General features: G+C 38.5%; 1 protein-coding gene and 1 long non-coding RNA gene across 3 annotated transcripts; both read left to right on the forward strand.

Annotated features, from left to right (window-relative positions):
- Positions 1-1,254: 1,254 nt before the first annotated feature.
- LOC148309981 (galactose-1-phosphate uridylyltransferase-like) lies at positions 1,255-14,447 on the forward strand. 2 transcript variants are annotated; one of them, XM_088259203.1, is made up of 9 exons: positions 1,255-1,377; positions 2,532-2,606; positions 6,660-6,832; positions 8,055-8,182; positions 8,978-9,055; positions 10,131-10,283; positions 11,384-11,459; positions 12,434-12,653; positions 14,179-14,447. In XM_088259203.1, the coding sequence occupies exons 2-9, from the start codon at positions 2,585-2,587 to the stop codon at positions 14,391-14,393; spliced, it is 1,065 nt and encodes a 354-aa protein (XP_088115329.1). In that variant the 5' UTR covers positions 1,255-1,377; positions 2,532-2,584; the 3' UTR covers positions 14,394-14,447. The 2 variants fall into 2 exon arrangements, with proteins under 2 accessions (XP_088115329.1, XP_088115328.1); XM_088259202.1 differs by lacking the exon at positions 1,255-1,377 and adding an exon at positions 2,269-2,409.
- Positions 14,448-16,314: 1,867 nt separating this feature from the next.
- On the forward strand, positions 16,315-19,194 carry LOC148309982 (uncharacterized). Its single transcript, XR_015837454.1, has 4 exons — positions 16,315-16,624; positions 16,733-16,778; positions 17,111-17,219; positions 18,832-19,194. It is a non-coding gene; the product is annotated as an uncharacterized LOC148309982 (long non-coding RNA).
- Positions 19,195-20,555: the final 1,361 nt, after the last annotated feature.

Consider the following 20,555-nt stretch of genomic DNA (forward strand, 5'->3'; position numbering starts at 1 on the left):
TCAATTCAATTTCAAATACAGTTAAATTTGTCCAGTAAAAATTAATATATGCATTACAAACTAAAATGCAATACAAATCAAATACAAATCAAAACAAATCCTAACTAAGTAACCATCACGCCGCTTCTTTGCAGGGGTAGACAGAGAGAATAGAACGCCACACCACTCTGTCTTTGCAAACATTCTTCGCCTCTTCCACGTTCATGGATCTCCTCATACGACTCCTTACCTGACCACATTCAAGTATTTGGCATACCTGATAGTGCCATGTTTTTCTCGTTAACAGATCATTGACAAATACTTATATTTTCCATGCATTACCATTGACCGCCTCTATTTGATGGTGAAGTGTCAAAGTGCTCACAAACCTACAGCCCAGATCCGATATATGAAAGGTTTTTTTACACATTACTGTTTCGTTTGATCGGTTAGTCTGCAAATATGTTCCAATCATTATTCTAGAAGTAATATGCATTTATTTATATAATCAATATTCGAACCAAAAAATTGTTTCTATCTGTTTTAAATTCATGTATTTCCGAAAAAGAAATCAAGAATATTTTGTGTTTTTAAGCATTTTGGTACTTGGTTTTAGTATAAAAATTCGGTCATATTCGCACGTCATGACACACTTACCTAGATAAGTTTCCCGTCTCTTGAACAATTTACTAAATCCGATGAAAACCTCGTCTTGATTTCACTAATAACTTAGTTTTCACTGATAATAACTCTGTTAAAATATGGCAAATAATAAGCTTTCCAGTTTTTCTACGGACAGTAACGCGATTCAGGTTAACCTAGATCGTAAAAGGACCTATATATAGTCCACATATTTTATATAGAAGATAAACCTTAGTTATACGTGTGACACTCCGGCATTTTGCTACGGACTACACGTACAAAATACCGCGTAAAACTAGTAAAAAAGTCATGACCTCTTCATATGACAGCTAGGTTTTTTACTGCCACTTTTTACTCTGCGCCTCAAGCTTATTTGCCACAATTTGAATCATCCGAGCTCAGTTTTCCAGCATCCAATACCAGGGTTTCGTGGACCAAACCCCTATCTCGTAGGTTTCCGTACGCGTTCGTGTGTTTTCGTTAAACTCCGTCGGTGTTCGGGATTTGGGGGTGTGATTCTGTGAAAAATCGTAAGAAAAATTGAGACTGCAGCGCCGCGGCGAGCAAATGATTAAGCTTTCGAACCGGTCGGTATATTTTCTGGTTTGAATCTTGGGTAAGCGAGCTTTCGGAAAATGACGCTAGGGAAATATAAACTTTATGTACAACGATTAATTATGGTGATAAAATAGCAAAGTTTTCACTGAGGATTAAGCTGTATTTCATGAACTGTGTCTAGAGTAAAAAATAATTTAGGTATTGTATTTTTTGACATATAATCGATATTTTTTGTATGCTAGCGATCGTATTGAAAACATAATATCTGGCAATACTTACTATTTTTTTTAATTATTATTATTGTCAACTTCACGTAGGTCGTTCGTGATAGATCATAACGACCCGTTTATTTACAATAATGTATTGAAAAACGCTGATTGTGCGAGTCGTTCACTGGTTTACAAAATTACAGATCCATCGGTTCACTGAAGTACTATTTATGATTGAAAAAAAAGAATGACAAAAATTGGATACAAAATTAAGGATTCACGATAGAGAAATTTCCCAGTTGGTTACTTTTTAAGCTCCTCGCTTCAAAATTTATCAATAATCCATGAATCAGTGAACAGTCGAAATTTCTTTTCTGAATTATCTAACTTCCAAGTGACTCTGAAATCGAGCTACGACTTATGCAACATGCACCCTACATAGGCTTCAACTTTATAAGTTTTACAGCTTATAATATGCGTAATCGGAGGGCATGAATGACTAGAAGTATGGATGTGAAGGAAGCTAGGAGTGGTATATCAGGACAGAATAGTGAGGCGTTCTATCTTCTCTGCTCACCCCTTCGGGGAAACGGCGTGATGGTAAGTATTAAGTATACCCACTTGTGAGTGGATTTACTCTTTATGTTTAAAGTAACCATAATTTCACGTAATTCATAAGGAAGCCTATGTAGGGCCATGATTAGCGGTGTCATATAAGCCGTAGCTAGATTTCAGAGTCACTTGTATGTTAGGTAAAAAAAAACTCTTCGTCCTAAGAAAGATCGATCATACATTTCAACGGTCAAATGATCTGGTCTTAGTGAGCGGATCACTATGAGACACAAAACGACTGGTACGGATCTTCTAAAAGAACGGATCTCACAAACTCTTCTGTCACCTGTCAGTATCGTGTGGCGCGATGTTTTGTTTACATTTTCATTTGACGCAACTGTCAGTTGTTTCATCTGCTGATAATCAGTTGATAATATAAAAATGATTGACCCGCTCCCGACGTTATGAAGTAGGTGTTATCGCCATTGATTGCGTATTCCTCGAGTCTCTGTGGCGACCGAGTTCGAGTGTGTTGAATAGTATAAATATATATATATATAATATTATGCTGATAGCGATTTTCTCATTCAGATTGGAGCTACACTTCACGGAAGGTTTACGTATTCAACGTACTAAAATCCACAATGGCTTCCTTCAAACCTATGGGTAAGCTGAATAAATATTTACTCATGTCACCAATTCCTTAAAAAGATGCGGTTTTTTATATTATTTCGTAAATACAGCCAAACTTGCATATAATTTTTTTTTTTTAACATACATAAGTGGCATCAGAAAATTCTCATTCCCTATTATGTAAAAGGAATATACCTTATTCAGTTTAACCTTTTAAACGCGTTAACTTTGTTCCTAAGAGACGCTCGTGCGCTGCTGTATTTCGCCTCGCCGTTTTTTAAATGATTACTTTTATCATGTTTTTAGTTATGAAACGATTTATTTTCCTAAACAAAAACGTTCAATGGGATTCATTGTGCCTTTTTGGTAATCTATAATACACGTGTGTCACATTATTCTTGAAATATATCGTAATATAAACAAATTAGATTGTAACATAAATAAATCAAAGCACGCATCGTGTGTCACTCTTACCCACTGGCGATGCGTAGCGTCGAGAGTGAGACAGATATAGGGCATGATTATGGTGCGGACTAATTACCGACTGCAAGAAAAATCAGGGATCTGTTGTTTTATTTATCCTTGTGATGTTACAAATTATTAGTCAGATATTTCAACAGATGTCATAAGGCCGAGGATTGACGTATTATTTTATCCAAAGTTCCACACCATGAAAAATCCCTCCAAGTTGAACTGAGGTTCGAAACTTGGAGCAAAGTGAAAACACAAACGCTTATGTCAGCCGCGTATGAGGCATGTCTTGTTAAAACACATACGCTTATGCGAGCCGCGTGGATCCGGTTAAATGTGTAAGAAATGAAAGTGGATGTGTATAGTTTATAATAAATGAATAAAGTTGATCACTAAACACAATACACAAGTTTTTTTAAAAAAAAAAGAAATATTTGTGTGTTTATTATTTACACAAATATTTCAATTTCACACTATTTCTGTGAGCCTGAGCAGCTCATTATAAGAAACAGGTATCAAATTGTGGTAGAGTGGGTTCTAACCGAGAAACTCTAACTCAAATCCATCCATCATTTATGTTTTGTATATCATTATCATCATCATCCTATTATTATTATTATCCATGTCTTTATAAGCGCCCTTGAGGTAGTATTTTTGAGCAAATCCAAATCCAAGATTATGGTTTTTGAAAGAGAAGAATGCAGATCTGAATGTGAAATATTGGTAAACGGAGAGATTTTGGAACAGGTAGATGATTTCGTGTATGTTTTCTAGGGATGGAAAGATAAAGACATAGAAAAAGACATAAAGACATAGATTGATAAAGACATAGAAAGGAGAGTGAATGCTGAGAACAAAGTGAATGGTGCACTGAAATCAGTTAAAGCAAATAAAAACCTATCAGCGGAAGCTAAACTGGCAGTGCACAACGGAGTCCTGGTTCCAACTCTAATGTATTGAAGTAAAACATGGAGTTGGCAAACGAAGGATGAAAGTAGACTGAATGCAGTCAAAATGCGATCTCTCAGAAGAATGTGCGACAAAACGATGTATGATAGATGTGCAAATAGTGAAATAAGGAAGGAATGCAAAGCTGAGATAAGCATTATCGATAAAATTAAGAAAGGTGTGTTGAGATGGTTTGGACATGTGGAACGAATGAGTGAGGAAAGAACAGTAAAACAAATTTATGATGCGAATGTAATTGAAAAAAGAAGCAGAGGAAGACCGAGAAAAACATGGCACGATCAGGTATGCCAAATACTTGAAAGTGGTCAGGTTAGGAGTCGTAACAATCGGCGGGTATGTATGAGGAGATGCATGAACGTGGAAGAGGCGAAGAATGTTTGCAAGGACAGAGTGGTGTGGCGTGTGGCGCTCTATTCTCTCTGCCTACCCCTGCGGGGAAGCGGCGTGATGGTTAGTTAGTTAGTTAGTTAGAGGTAGTATTTTATGAAAATGGCTTTACAAATTATCCAAATTATTATTATTATTATTAAGAGTCGCGACACTAACCACGGGACCACAGCCCGACACATTAGTTGCATTAGAAAATTCTCCTTACCTTTTATGTACAATGATTTATATAGTACTTAGTTTAAATCTCTTAAAAATGATACTGGCTATGTATAGTTAATAGTAAATTAAAAAATTGATCCTTAAAAACAATATAAAAGATACAACAATTCAATGGATACTCTTCTTCTTCTCCGTCTTATTCCTCATAACCGAGGGTTGTGACCCTTGTGGAAGCAATGAATCTTCTCCAGTTATCCCTTGACTGCGCTGCACGTAGCGCTCCAACCACCTTAGCTCTATCGGTCCATCGTGTGGGGATCTTCCTTTTTTCTCTCTTTCCCTCCAGGCTACCCATCACAACTAGTCGTTCCAGGCTATCCTCATTACCATGCACAATGTGTCCAAAGAACTGGAGAATCCAACGTGTAACACTGACCAAAGTCAAGCCATCCAAGTGTAACTCCTGACAAATGGACTCGTTGATGTGTCTAACTGTCCATGGGATTCGGAGCATGCGCCTCCAACACCACATTTCAAATGCATAAATTTTTCTCCTTTCTGCTGCTTTTAAGGTCCATGTTTCAGCAGCATAGAGACAAATGGAGTGGACCAAGCTCCTGACAAGCTTCATCTTGGTGTTGTTACTCACACCCCGGTCTTTCCAGATTTTGTCTAGCTTAGATTCGGCACTTTTGGCGATGGCGATACGACGTCTGATCTCACCTTCGCATGTTTCATTGCTAATTTGACATCATATAGTTTTAATAAGTATTTTGAAACGTGCCCTCAGTAAGAGAAAACCCTTTCAAGTTTTAATTACTACTACTACTACTACTACCATCACGCCGTTTCCCCGCAGGGGTAGGCAGAGAGGATGGAACGCCACACTCTTCTGTCCTGACATACACTCCTCGCCTCCTTCACATCCATACATCTAGTCATATGCCCTCCGATTACGCAGACTTTTGACACCGCCAGATTTTAGGTTCTGATTGATCTGATCGTGCCAAGTCTTTTTCGGTCGTCCACGTTCTGTTTTCCCTCTCACATTCGCCACATATATTTAGTTCTAATTAAGTATCCGCCTCCGTAGTGTAATGGTCAGCACGCTCGGCTACCGTTCTGGAGGTCCCGGGTTCGATTCCCAAGGGGGGTAAAATAAATATTAGTGATTTTTTCACTGTCATATTTATTCAATATTACCCTGGACTGGTACCTGAAGCGGAGGGCTGATCACCTTTCCTTCATGTGTAAACGATCAAGATAACACTGCGTTTATATGACGCAGTGCCCTATGCACCATTGGGGTGCGGATAAGGGTTTTATTATTATTTATTATTAAGTATGTGTATAATGAAAAATAAATAAATGGTTGGCATATCACACATCCCGTACAAGAAGTTTGATAAATTGATTCATCAATAAAATCGTTATCAATAAATACACTTGAGAATTTAAATACTTAATGTTTATATTACGCTTAGATTTATACAACTCGTGTTTATTACTGAGATTTTAGAGTGGTCTTATCTTAAACCTTTTAAGGCCTCAATTTACTATTGTATATTTGGGCTCTGTGGTAAGTGAGGCCAGGGATTGTAATGAAAACACTTGAAATTGAATTATTGGTATTTATTAAAGTAATCAATTACACATGATCGTTGACGCGTAGCGGTTCCCGATTTTACGGAGCACGAACGGTCCAAGGTGGAGTTCGGTGCTGGTCGTAGTGGTGCGTTGCGGGGCGCGGTACTGGTGTGATCTTAGTAATTTATCATCCATTAATTATATGTCCGCCTCTGTAGTGTAATGGTCAGCACGCTCGGCTACCGTTCTGGAGGTCCCGGGTTCGATTCCCAGGGGGGTCAAATAAATATTAGTGATTTTTTCACTGTAATATTTATTCAATATTACCCTGGACTGGTACCTGAAGCGGAGGGCTGATCACCTTTCCTTCGTGTGTAAACGATCAAGATAACACTGTGTTCATATGAAGCAGTGCACTATGCACCATTGGGGTGCAGATAAGGGTTTTTATTATTATTATTATTAATTATATGTATCTCACGCATTATCTATGGATATGATTTGTTGCAGAACACCAGCACAACCGGTACAATCCCCTGAAGGATGAGTGGGTGCTGGTCTGCCCGCACCGAGCGCTCCGCCCGTGGACCGGGCAGATTGAGAGCACCGATGATGAGACTCACGGATCGGAGTCCGCCCAGAAGAATCCACTTCTTCCGGGAGCTACGAGAAGCAACGGGGAGGTAGCTACTCGCGCGTGAAGTTTGACATCACGACATACATATAGATATTTTTATATTTCTTCATTTAGCTTATCTTCTTCTGTGCGTGTCATGTCAGGTCCCCCTGACGTCGACTATCACTTGAGGGTAATTGTCCTTGTCTCGGGCAGCTCCAGACAGTCCTGATCCCCGTCCAGCCTGGTTTATTCCGGAGCCAGGAGATCTGCCTTCTGCCCACACCTCGTGGACCCTCCACTAGGTGCAATAGCTCGTACTTGTCTCCTCTCAGCACATGCCCCAGATAGGACACCTTCCGGACCTTGATATCAGTCAGCAACTGTCTCTCTGCTCTTGCTCTTTGGAGCACATTCACGTTGCTGACCACATCGGTCCATGGAATGTATAGCATTCGTCATATTACATTTAATACAAACTATGATTTACACTTCATTTACATCATATATAAACAATACAAACAAAACAACAACCAATCAAATGTATAACACCTACTCTAGGCAACTAGAAATTGCTGAAATGCGAATGCTTAGGTGGTCAGCTGGAGTGTCCCTTAGAGACAAAATAAAAAGTTCACGCATTCGTGGAAGCCTGGCTGTAACAGGCATCAATAGTAAGGTAGAGGAAAGGCAATTGAGATGGTATGGACACATAGGACACAGAGAACCTGATCATATTGTGAACCAGGCAATCGCCGTGGATCTTCCTCGAAAGACATCTAAAAGAAGACCAAAAAATTCATGGATGCTATAGAAAGATAGCATGATTCAAAGGCATGGCCTAGGTGACGTTGTCCATGACAGAAGGACCTACAACCTGAGGACGAGGAGAGCTGACTCCAACAGTCTACAAAGACGATAAGTTGGGATATAGCCAGGATGAAGAAGGAATGCCAGTTGATTAAAATATAAATATACTTGGAACCCTGCTAGATTTACGTAAAAAATATTATAATACAGCGTTGTATTTCGATTTACGCTAGATCCATGGAACTTGCCTTCTGACTGATATTGGTGAGATGAAGAAGTTCTAAAAAGACAGTCATTAATTATTCCTTCTTAATGAACAATTTCCAGTTTTAATAATACTTTTAATAAATAAGTTGGGATGGAGCCGAAAAAAAGGAAATCTTTTTTTAAAAATCTCAGAGATTTGAACATTTGTTGTCGCGTACCTAACTCAGAGGACTTATGAAAATAACGGATGCGTTACTTTTTGTCTTTTCTAGGTGAATCCGATGTATACTTCGACTTTTGTCTTCCAAAATGATTTCCCCGCTCTCCTAGAAGATGTTCCTGATCCTCCGGAGAGTGATGATCCCCTGTTCAGAATGGCCGCAGCTAAAGGAACTTGCAGGTCCATTCAAACCCATTTTCATCAAGTCATATTAACACATTGTTGTCTAGCAGTATTGTTCATCAACCCTGTCCCTAATTATACTCTGGCAGTCTGCCGCCCGACCCTCAGTATACTAATCATAAGTAGCCGCAACACCCAATTCCCATCTGTACAATGTTTGCAGGCGTCTCTCGCTTTCTACCTAAAGTAAGCAAATAGAACGCTAGCAAGTGTCTCCCGCTCTCTACCGACAGTATGGAAAAGGACCCTAATTATACTCTGGCAGTCTGCCGCCCAACCCTCAGTATACTAATCACAAGTAGCCGCAACACCCAATTCCCATCTGTACAATGTTGGCAGGCGTCTCTCGCTTTCTACCTAAAGTAAGCAAATAGAACGCTAGCAAGTGTCTCCCGCTCTCTACCGACAGTATGGAAAAGGACCCTAATTATACTCTGGCAGTCTGCCGCCCAACCCTCAGTATACTAATCACAAGTAGCCGCAACACCCAATTCCCATCTGTACAATGTTTGCAGGCGTCTCTCGCGCTCTACCTAAAGTAAGCAAATAGAACGCTCGCAAGCGTCTCCCGCTCTCTACCGACAGTATGGAAAAGGACCCTAATTATACTCTGGCAGTCTGCCGCCCAACCCTCAGTATACTAATCACAAGTAGCCGTAACACCCAATTCCCATCTGTACAATGTTTGCAGGCGTCTCTCGCGCTCTACCTAAAGTAAGCAAATAGAACGCTCGCAAGCGTCTCCCGCTCTCTACCAACAAACATTTTGTGAATATATTTCTTATGTTACAGGGTGATGTGCTTTCATCCCAACTCAGAAATAACCCTGCCTCTAATGTCTGTGGATGAAATAACTAGTATCATCAAAGAGTAAGTATTATTAAAAAAAAATTAATCTTCAGACCCCTGTCCTCACTCATCGGTGCGTAGGGCACAGCATCATATCAATGCAGTGTCATCAACTATATGAAATCGAAGTGATCAGTCAGTAGAGTACACACATTTGAAGGAATACAGAGGATGATGTATGTTTGAGGAGATGTATGAATGTATAATGTAAAAGAAGTTTCTGAGGTATCTCTACATGAGAGAGTACGGCAATTATCCTTGGCTCTACCCGACCCAGTTTCTCCAGGGTATGCTTGGCTACAATAGTTTAGAGACTAGAAGGAATGTGTATTTGATGAGACATTTTTATCCATTGTTGCGCGGTATGATGGATAATCCTGAAATTATCCGGAGCATTGGTCTGTATGTTCCCGATAGTTACCTAAAACAGCATCGGCTTAGATTGTTTCACATTCCTATACACAGGACCAACCTGCCGATGGTTATGCCTGTAGGAAGAGCTACCACTATGTTGAACATTATCACATTAGATATTGATCTGTTCCGCGTGTCCGAAGGAGTTTTCCAAAGTGGGATTCTTCTACACCTTTAAATCTTCTTCCTTACTTTTAATATATACGCCTTGAATATTGTTTGTTATGTATATAATAATTGAAATTGAAAATTGAAAATAAAATTGAAATAATAGAAGAAGCGGTGTAATGGTTAGCGTATTTAGCTACCGTCTTGGGTGTCCCGGGTTCGATTCCCATGTGGGCGGGGTCAAAGAAAGCGATTTTTACACTGTAATATTTATTCAATATTACCCTGGACTGGTACCTGAAGCGGAGGGCTGATCACCTTTCCTTCACGTGTTAACCATCAACATAACACTGCGTTTATAAGATGCAGTACCCTATGTACCATTGGGGTGCGGATAAGGGTTTGAAGAAGATGAAGAACCAACTTAAGGCAGCTCTTGTGTCCCATATCAAGAAGCCGCTTTTGTTTTTTGAACTTATTTCTGTTTATTTCTAATTTTATTTTAGTATAAGGCAGTAATGCTTTGGATAAGTTAACTGCTCACTCCGTACTCAGATGATATCTTTGTTTTCAGATGGGTCAAGCAAATGGCTGAGTTGGGGCCTCGGTACGCCTGGGTACAGGTGTTTGAGAACAAGGGGGCCGCCATGGGCTGCTCCAACCCGCACCCGCACTGCCAGATCTGGGCCTCCTCCTTCCTGCCCAACGAGCCCCGAGTCAAGGACAGGTAATCCATTCACTCAGAGATCATGTCGCTCACTCCTTTCAAGAATGTCATAAATCAAAAATCGACAATTTTCAGTTGTGCGTGTTTTCGGAATGCCCAGAAAATGTACTATATCCCAGCAAAAGCGGCATATTTTTAACTTAATATTTACCCGCTACAGGGCAGAAAGTGTTGTTTTTGCATTTTGAAGAAAAGGTATTGTTTAATCATTTTTTTAAATCTACTTTATATTTTTCAAATGGAGAAAAAACCTTCAGATTTTACCTAAAAAGATCTGTTGCACACTAAAAAGTGGCTTGATATATATTTTTAATACATTGTATTATATTTTTAAACTTTAAAAACGTTCCTCTGAAAAATCAAGTTTTTTGATGTATGACATTCTTGAAAGGAGTGAGTGATGTGTTCCCCATATCACAGGGCCATGTACCGGGGTGTTAGTCGAAGTTTGCCGGTTTTTTCAATAAAGAAAACGCTTAATTCTCAAGGAAATCTCAATTTTTTTTATTCAAAGTATTGACCATCGGATTTTATACATTTTGCCCATTTTTGAGGCAAATCATGGATACCATTCCAAAAAAAAAATTATCTTTCGAGGCAAACAATTTGACAAACCATTTTTCGACTTTTTCAAAATTGGCAAAGCGCTGCTCTGCGAGTGAGTGTCCCATCGATGCGAAAAGGTGATAGTCAGACGTGGCAAGGTCTGGAGAGTACGGCGGGTGAGATAATATTTACCAATTCAATGCTTTGAGAGTGTTCTTCACCACTTTAGCTGTATGAGACGGTGCGTTGGTTGCGACAATTTTCGATTTGTCTCTCGTTCTTTTAGAAAATACGAATTAGACAAACAATGAGCTATGTAACAAATCTTGATTGATATTGAATCTATTGTGTATATATGAATTGTTGTGTCTTTTGTTTTGTTTTTTAGAATAATTATGAATGAAAATATTGATTGTATCGGCTGTTATAAACACTTCACGAGTCTTACACAATCCTGTATAGGTTGAGTATGTTAAATTAGGTATTCCTCCCGAGTGATAATACCCTATTACTGTACTTTTTCCACATTCTCATCTCTCTATATACTTTCCCAGGTGTCAGCTCGACTATCTCAAGAAGTATGGAACCTGCTTGCTGGAGGATTACACAAAACGGGAAATTATAGCTCAGGTAAAGCTCCTTTTTATTTCAATTTATTAATTTGTGATGTAGTCAGATGGGGAAGACAGAGAAGACGATTCTAGAATGCCCGTGTCGATAGAATGCAAGAAAATAGACTGGCCCAAATTGCTCTCCAAGAGAACCCAGACGGAAGAAGACCACTTGGAAGACTTCCAAAGCGATGGCGTGACAGCTGCCAGTCCACGTCACAAGAGACGGATAACGGAACAGACAGATCTGAGGATCTATAATAAGGTAGATGAAGAAGAAGAAGAAGACAGTAGTGCCAAAAGATCCCAGTTCATATTTGTATGGAAATCATAGTACACAGCTCGCAGTAAGTACTAACTGAGTCATAAGGACACTACGTCAGTGTCGACATGCCGTTGTGCGCCGACTGAGTGCAGGTAGCGGGACACTAGATCAAACGAAAGCGGAGTAGTTCAGTTGTCTCGCTCTCTCGTTATGGTAGTACCACATTTATTAGAGTGAAAGAAATAACATGTCGCCAGCAGATAAAAAATTAATTAAAATATAAGTACATAGATATCGCGGCACCGACTGATTGTGCTTTTTATCAAAAACAATATTTTGAAACATTTAACAATTTGAAATATTAAATTAAAAAAGGGAAAATACTTTCATATTATTTTTAAGATTACAAAAAATATGGAGTAAGTAGCTCTTATAATAATAAAGTTATAGAATTAAAATTCATATATCGCTCACTCCTTTCAAGAACGTCATAAATCAAAAAACTTGATTTTTCAGGAGAATGTTTTTATAGTTTAAAAATATAATATAATGTACTGAAAATAAATATCAAGCCACTTATTGAACTTTTCACTTTATAACAGATCTTTTAAGGTAAAACCTGAAAGTTTTTTCTCCATTTGAAAAATATTAAGTACATTTAAAAAAATAATTAAATAATACCTTTTGCCACTATTATTTGTAATATCAGCCTTTTGTTACGATACCAGGAGAGGGTAGTCTGCTCCAACGCCGACTGGGTGGTTGTGGTGCCCTACTGGGCCGTGTGGCCCTTCGAAACGCTGCTGCTGCCCTCGGGCCACTGTCCTCGGAGACTAACGGACTTGGACGCGGCTAGGACGCGCAGCCTGGCCGCCATCATCAAGGAGCTCACCTGCCGATACGACAACCTCTTCAAGTGCAGCTTCCCCTACAGCATGGGCTGGCACGGTAACCTTCCTAGCTTCTAACCTAAGCCAAGCTTCTTGGTGGAACTGCATTTTATAAAGTAAAACAACAACTAAAGCAGAACTTCTATAATCCGAATGCCGAAAATTTACCCTCTGTTCGGACTAGTGGAGCTTTCGTATTACAGTACAGGCGAACCTTAATTTTTGCATATGATTGGTTCCTGAAAATGTGTGCGAAAGTAAAAGGTTCCAAAGTAGAGGGATTTAAAAAATATATAATAAAAAACACCAAAAATATTTAAAAAACGAGAACGTCTGTGGACGATCAACGAAGTAATGCGAGCAGCCTTATCAATAATTGCTCCAAAATTTTATCACCTTTGCTCTGTTAAACAGGCTTAGATTTTGTGTAATAAATGTTTTCGCATAATATTAATTTTAATAACCAGTCAATATTAACCTTTTAACCGCGTTAACTTTGTTCCTAAGAGACGCCCGTGCGCTGCGGTATTTTGCCATTTTTTTAATTATTACTTTTATCATGTATTTAGTTAAGAAACGATTTATTTTCCTAAACAAAAACGTTCAATGGGACTCATTGTGCCTTTTTGGAACTCTATAATACATGTGTGTCACATTATTCTTGAAATATATCGTAATATAAACAAATTAGATTGTAACATAAATAAATCAAAGCACGCATCGTGTGTCACTCTTACCCACTGGCGATGCGTAGCGTCGAGAGTGAGACAGATATAGGGCATGATTATGGCGCGGACTAATTACCGACCGCAAGAAAAATCAGGGATCTGTTCTTTTATTTATCCTTGTGATGTTACAAATTATAAGTCAGATATTTCAACAGATGTCATAAGGCCAAGGATTGATTGATGATTGATTTTATCCAAAGTTCCACACCATGAAAAAATCCCTCTAAGTTGAACTGAGGTTCGAAACTTGGAGCAATGCAAAAACACAAACGCTTATGTCAGCCGCGTATGGAGCATGTTTTGTTAAAACACATACGGTTATGCGAGCCGCGTGGATCCGGTTAAATAAACTTTGTTCTTTTTTGGTGTACCTCTAAAATTTCTTGATTTGGCAGGTGTACATTGAACGAGATACATAGATAACATACCTGTACATTAATACTGGAGCCAAATACTGATGTATTTATTTATGTATCATCCGCCTCCGTAGTGTAGTGGTCAAAGCGCTCAGCTACCGTTCTGGAGGTCCCGGGTTCGATTCCCAGGGAGGGGGTCAAATAAATATAGGCGATTTTTTCATTGTAATGTTTATTAACTTACCCTGGACTGGTACCTGAAGCGGAGGGCGGATCACCTTTCCTTCATGTGTTAACGATCAAGATAACACTGCTTTTATATGTTACAGTGCCTTATGCACCATTGGGGTACGGATAAGGGTTTGAGGTGAGGACCTTGAACAGAAAAGGTTTGCGGAACACTGATCTAAGGCATTAGTGGGCGTTTGGATTACAGAGGTGTTCGAATTAAAGAGGTCCTGTTATATCTACTTTGTAATATCCATTTGTCTGGTTTTAGGCGCCCCCACCGGTCCCAGATCGGAGCCTCCCGACCACTGGCTGCTCCACGCCGCCTTCCTGCCCCCGCTGCTGCGGTCAGCCTCCGTCAGGAAGTTCTTTGTGGGCTATGAGCTCCTGGCGCAAGCCCAGAGAGACCTGACCCCGGAAAAGGCGGCCAAACTTCTGCGCGATCTTCCATCCGAGCATTACAAACAGAATAAAACCACCAAATAACGTGTTCCCATTGAATTAAGATATTATTTATGAATAAATCACAGTTTTAACTAACACAATTTTTATAATATATCAAAATTTCCTCCATTTTTAGAATTGCTGAAAATATATTGTATGAGACGTCTTCCGTCCGTACAAAACTGTAAAACTCTGGTCTTCTCTGCAGCGCAAGAAGGGGCAAGTCCCGACGGTTTGGCGGTGGTGTAAGGACCGCTTGATGAGGCGTCGGTCGAGATCGATGAGGTTCCTAGACGTCACCGCTGTACCCAGTTGTAAGCTGGATACAAAGCACTGAACCGACAAGTCAACCTCAATAGCCCTGAAAGGGGCTTTCCGAAACAGGTCCGTGAATCAGTGCAGAGAGGCGAAGCGGTCCAGGCTGGCGGCGTGGCGAGGTCTCGAAGGTCAGGAGCGGAGAAACGAAACAAACGTTTCAGTGGTCAGACAGAACTAATTTATTTTCGGCAAAGTGCGCCCTATATATACCTGACCGCGATTGCGTGCCGCCCGACAGTGGGAACGGACGACCAATCAGCGGCCAGGGGGAAAGAGACAGCCATATCGCTGTCTCCCTCTAAAGAGCACCGAATGGGCTACATTTCTATACCGTACCAGTGCCTTGACATATTCAACAATAATATAATATAATTCCTGCTTATATCTAAACTTTAAACTAGTTTAACAGATCCTATACTAAACACTTACAGATCATATACAAAACGTTAGATATAAGTCACATAGATATAAGGGTCCACGAGCCACACATAAAATTACATAAAAATACATAAAAGCCCTTCTTATGGCCGCGGCGTAGCGGGCAGCCGTCTCGCCCGCCGGGCACCCAGAGGTCCTTTTCTGGGCCGCCGCACGGGATGTGCGATGACGTCGCTAACATATATCATGTACACAATTCAATGTTGAAGCTCTGATTCTATTGATCCCTCACGGATGTGTCTGCTTTTGAAATAAAAAGCTGCTGATTTTCTATCGACGATGAAGCCAGCTGTTTAAAAATGCATTATTAAATTTTTAATAATAAATTAACTAACTAACTAGCCATCACGCCGCTTCTCCGCAGGAGTAGGCAGAGAGAGTAGAACCCCACACCACTCTGTCTTTGCAAACATTCTTCGCCTCTTCCACGTTCATGCATCTCCTCATACATACCCGCCGATTATTACGACTCCTAACCTGACCACTTTCAAGTATTTGGCATACCTGATCGTGCCATGTTTTTCTCGGTCTTCCTCTGCTCCTTTTTCCAATTAAATTCGCCTCATAAATTTGTTTTACCGTTCTTTCCTCACTCATTCGTTCTACATGTCCAAACCATCTCAACACACCTTTCTTCACAGTTTTTTTTATTTATTTATTCACCTGTTCAGAGTATGGGCGTATATAGCCATCCCAACAAAACTTTCCTCAAAGGAATAGGGCGTATGTGAACGCCTACGCTTATAACTAAAGCCCAGGGACATTTAATTCTTAAATCACACTTGTACTGCCATCTGTGATTGTATTTAAATACTAAATCCACTTATACAAACCTTCATCTGCACCCGATGGTGCATAGGGCACTGCATTATATAAACACAGTGTTGTCTTGATCGTTTACACATGAAGGAAAGGTGATCAGCCCTCCGCTTCAGGTACCAGTCCAGGGTAGTATTCAATAAGTGTCAGAGTGAAAAATCACTTTAATTTTTTTGACCCCTCCCTAAGAATTGTTTATTTATTTTTTAAACATGGGAGAAATATACTTAGTAAATAAATAAATAAGTACACCCCCCGTACCTTCCAAGAATATTTGATTATTCTCTATAAAGCCCCACATTTTTGTTAAATTTCCATAAACTCCTATTGAAAATGTAACTCGCTGAATAAATGTATAAAAAAACAACAAAAAATTTAATAAATAAAACCGCCATGTTATCTGTCACACTTTAGCACCGTTATTGTTCAATACCTTCTGTATTCAGGCGAATTGTATTTTATGAACGCACTCGATTTTATTTCTTCTATTGGCTCCCTTGAATTTTAAATCATTATTTGCCAAATTATCTTGCTCGCTCGTCGTAATAATTTCGTGATTATCATTAAATAATTATTAAAATCCATAATTACTTTATATTAATCTATCCTTAATTTTAATACTCATTTGACTCGCAATGAGTAGTTTGTGTTTACACCGAATGACAGAAGCGGCTCGCGAAGTCAACATTTTCAAAAAGGTACGTAAAAAAATATTCAAAAATCCAATTTTAGTTTATATTATTTGAAAAAAACATCACGGGAATACTCATTTTGGTTAATTTTTAAAGATTTTATTGTTTTTTCAGATATACGGGCCGAAATATATGCAAATAATAATGTTACAAAGTATTGGTAAGTACCAACTAATGCAAATGTTGCGTATTCATTGTAGGTAGTTCACTTTTTACGAATCAAAATTAATCGAACATCTCAAATTATATTAAATCAACAAGGAAGGCTTAATGTAAGAGAAATTTAATTATTGGGTATCTTCAAATACCTAGTGAGGATAGACAGTGTCCAATAAAAAAAAAAAAATATATGTTTATATATAAATATGTATAACTTAAGTACAAAATTATATTAAAATAATAAACGCTGTTCTGCAGCACTGAACCTAACCTAACCTAATTCAATTTATGTAAATTCATATCGCAAAGTGATTGTAACACAATTTGATATAGTTTCAGATGCAGTATATCTGGATAGCTAAAAGTTAGACAGTTTTTGCCCCTCACAGATCTTCAGAAAATATTCAACCATCCGAGCAAAGTTCCAAATTTCTTCAGACAGGTATGCAAAATTGTTTTATTAAAAAAAAAAAGTGTGTTGAGATGGTTTGGGCATATGAATCAAATGAGTGAAGAAATAATAGTAAAAAAAATGAGGTGATTGTGGTTGGTAATAGGAACTGAGGAAGACCGAGAAAAACTTGGCATGATCAAGTATTTCAAATATTTGAAAGTGGTCAGGTCAGGAGTCGGAACAATCGGCGGGTGTGTATGAGGAGATGCATGCATGTGGAAGAGGGAAAGATTGTTTGCAAAGATGGATTGGATTGGTGTGGCGTTCTATTCTTTCTGTCTACCCTTGCGAAGAAGCGGCATTATGGTTAGGTTAGGTTAGGAGTCGGAACAGTCGGAGGGTGTGTATGAGGAGATGCATGCATGTGGAAGAGGTAAAGATGGTTTGCAAAGATGGATTGGTGTGGCGTTCTATTCTTTCTGTCTAGTCCTGCGGAGAAGCAGCATTATGGTTAGCTTAGGTTAGGAGTCGGAACAGTCGGCGGGTGTGTATGAGGAGATGCATGCATGTGGAAGAGGTAAAGATGGTTTGCAAAGATGGATTGGTGTGGCGTTCTATTCTTTGTGTCTAGTCCTGCGGAGAAGCAGCATTATGGTTAGCTTAGGTTAGGAGTCGGACCAGTCGGCGGGTGTGTATGAGGAGATGCATGCATGTGGAAGAGGTAAAGATGGTTTGCAAAGATGGATTGGTGTGGCGTTCTATTCTTTCTGTCTAGTCCTGCGGAGAAGCAGCATTATGGTTGGCTTAGGTTAGGAGTCGGAACAGTCGGCGGGTGTGTATGAGGAGATGCATGCATATGGAAGAGGGAAAGATTGTTTTTAAAGATGGATTGGATTGGTGTGGACTTCTATTATTTGTGCCTACCCTTGCGAAAAAGCAGCATTATGGCTACTTAGTTTTTAATGTTATTGTTTGCTCTTAAATACAGTGAAAGCTATAACGAGTAATTCGTATAACGCTCAAAAAAATGTGAAAAAAATCCACTTTTTATTATTCACATATCGCTCACTCCTTTCAAGAACGTCATAAATCAAAAATCGTCAATTTTCAGTTGTGCATGTTTTCGGAATGCCCAGAAAATGTACTATATCCCAGCAAAAGCGGCATATTTTTAACTTAATATTTACCCGCTACAGGGCAGAAAGTGTTGTTTTTGCATTTTAAAGAAAAGGTATCGTTTAATTATTTTTTTGAATGTACTAAATATTTTTCAAATGGAGAAAAAACCTTCAGGTTTTACCTAAAAAGTTCTGTTGCACAGAAAAAACTTCAATAAGTGGCTTCATATTTATTTTCGATACATTTCATTATATTTTTAAACTTAAATAACGATCTCCTGAAATATCAAGTATTTTGATAAATGACATTTTTGAAAGGAGTGAGCGACATGTTTAAATTATCAAAGAAAACACTTTTTTTTACCACTTGAGTGTATTTTATGTCTAGTTTCGGAAGCTAATTTTACATTTAGACCTGAAGATTAGCTTAGCTTCCGAAGCTAGTCATCATGAAAAAATTTAAGTGGAAAAAACGAGTGTTTTCTTTAATAATTTGAAAAACATTAGTAAAATATGCAGTAATTTTAATTTTTTTGTTCCAGATTATGCGGTACAGAAAACTTATTTGTAATATTCATAAAAGCTGTGTGTTGTCTGAGAATAATGGAAGATGTATTGAGATACGACCCTGAATACTATGTGACTGTTTTCCCCACCCACACTGCAGTCAGGACCAATTTAAATGTAACAGATTTAAATTAAAGGAACACTTAAGGAATGCGATTCCATACTGATGATAAGTCAAGGAAGAGGTCATTTCTTAGAGGAATGTCGGCAAAATTTAATGACTTTGGGATACAAAGTTGGAGCATCGTTTGCAAAAGTGTTTAGACAGCAATACGGCTGTCCAAACTTAAAACACAGTAAGGGACATTTTTTTGTAGTACGTTTTTCTTGCATTATTGGACTAAGTAGAATCTACTTAGTTCAAAAATACAAAAAAAACGTACTGCAAAAAAAATGTCCCTTACTGTGTTTTGAGTTTGGACAGCCGAATAGCGATTATGTAGAAAAATAGAGCCAGTTTTAAGCTTTAAAATGATGTATAATTTTCAGGAAAACAATAAAGCTGTATATTTTTAAAAAATATTAGAACTTTATGTATTATTTTCAATTTCAATTTCAATTTATTTGAAAAAATTAAAATATACATTCTCTCTCTCTCTCTCTCAAACCCTTATCCGCTCCCAATGGTGCATAGGGCACTGCATAATTTTGACGCAATTTTATCTTGATCGTTAATTATATGAAGGTGATCACTCCTGTGCTTCAGGAATCAGTCAATAGTAATATTGAATAAATATTAGAGAGTGAATTCGCTAATATTTATTCTCACCCCCCCTGGGAATCGAACCCGGGACCTCCAGCACGGTAGCTAAACACGCTGACCATTACACCATGGAGGCGGACTAATATATACATTATAAATGATTTATTCAAGGCGTATACATTTACCTTTCCCTTACGATGGTAAAAACTTCAGCGCGCTCCGGTGATATGTATTTTATACACCATATGAAAATGTGTTTAAAAACGGGAAAAATGTGAATACGTATTACTAAATGTTGCTTTTATTGACCATAGTTGAAGTTCAAATGTACCAATTTTGTAATGCTAGCTCTGGTAAGTATCTGAAAAAGAAAATAAAAAATACATCGTAAGTATCCGCCACACATAATGCAGCTATACAACCATCGCGAACAGCGTCTTGTGGGCAACTAAAATGAGATTGTCTAAAATATTATGAAGCCGCGTGCGCGCGTACGTAAAGTGTGGCACACACGTATACTCTGAGAAACATCTGTGTATTGGTGATTCTATCTCTGATTTATTTTACAATTTATTTATTTCCGTCGCTGCAAATGAATAATTTTATGTTATAATACTTTTATGTAACACATAATAGTATTACGAAGGAATACAAAAAATTGTGAGCCCGTATCTATTATATTTTATACTACAGTTGAGTTGTAGTAAATACATATCACCCGGAGGGAAGGTTAAAATGTAAGCAAGAAGACTTAAAGATGCAGAAGAATCCCGCTTTGGAAGAATCCTTCGGACGCATGGAACAGATCAATATCCAATGTGATATTGTTCAGCATAGCGGTAGCTCTTCCTACAGGCATAACCATCGGCAGGTTGGTCCTGTTATAGGAATGTGAATGACCCTTGTAATTAAAATAAAAAAACGTTTCAGAATATTAATTTATTTTACATTTTTCTCATGTTTTGTGACTGTATATAAAAATAGAAAAATATATTT

This window comes from Brachycentrus maculatus, unplaced genomic scaffold, assembly GCF_059751285.1.
Source record: "Brachycentrus maculatus isolate JH-2025_06_01 unplaced genomic scaffold, ASM5975128v1 h1tg000114l, whole genome shotgun sequence".
Taxonomy (NCBI): Eukaryota; Metazoa; Arthropoda; class Insecta; order Trichoptera; family Brachycentridae; genus Brachycentrus; species Brachycentrus maculatus.

Excerpts from the sequence above, each read along its gene's own strand:
- LOC148309981 (XM_088259203.1), top strand. The coding sequence starts at position 2,585 with ATGGCTTCCTTCAAACCTATGG. Across the intron at positions 8,183-8,977 it reads GCAGCTAAAGGAACTTGCAG|GGTGATGTGCTTTCATCCCA; the intron begins GTCCATTCAAAC and ends CTTATGTTACAG. Across the intron at positions 9,056-10,130 it reads ATAACTAGTATCATCAAAGA|ATGGGTCAAGCAAATGGCTG; the intron begins GTAAGTATTATT and ends CTTTGTTTTCAG.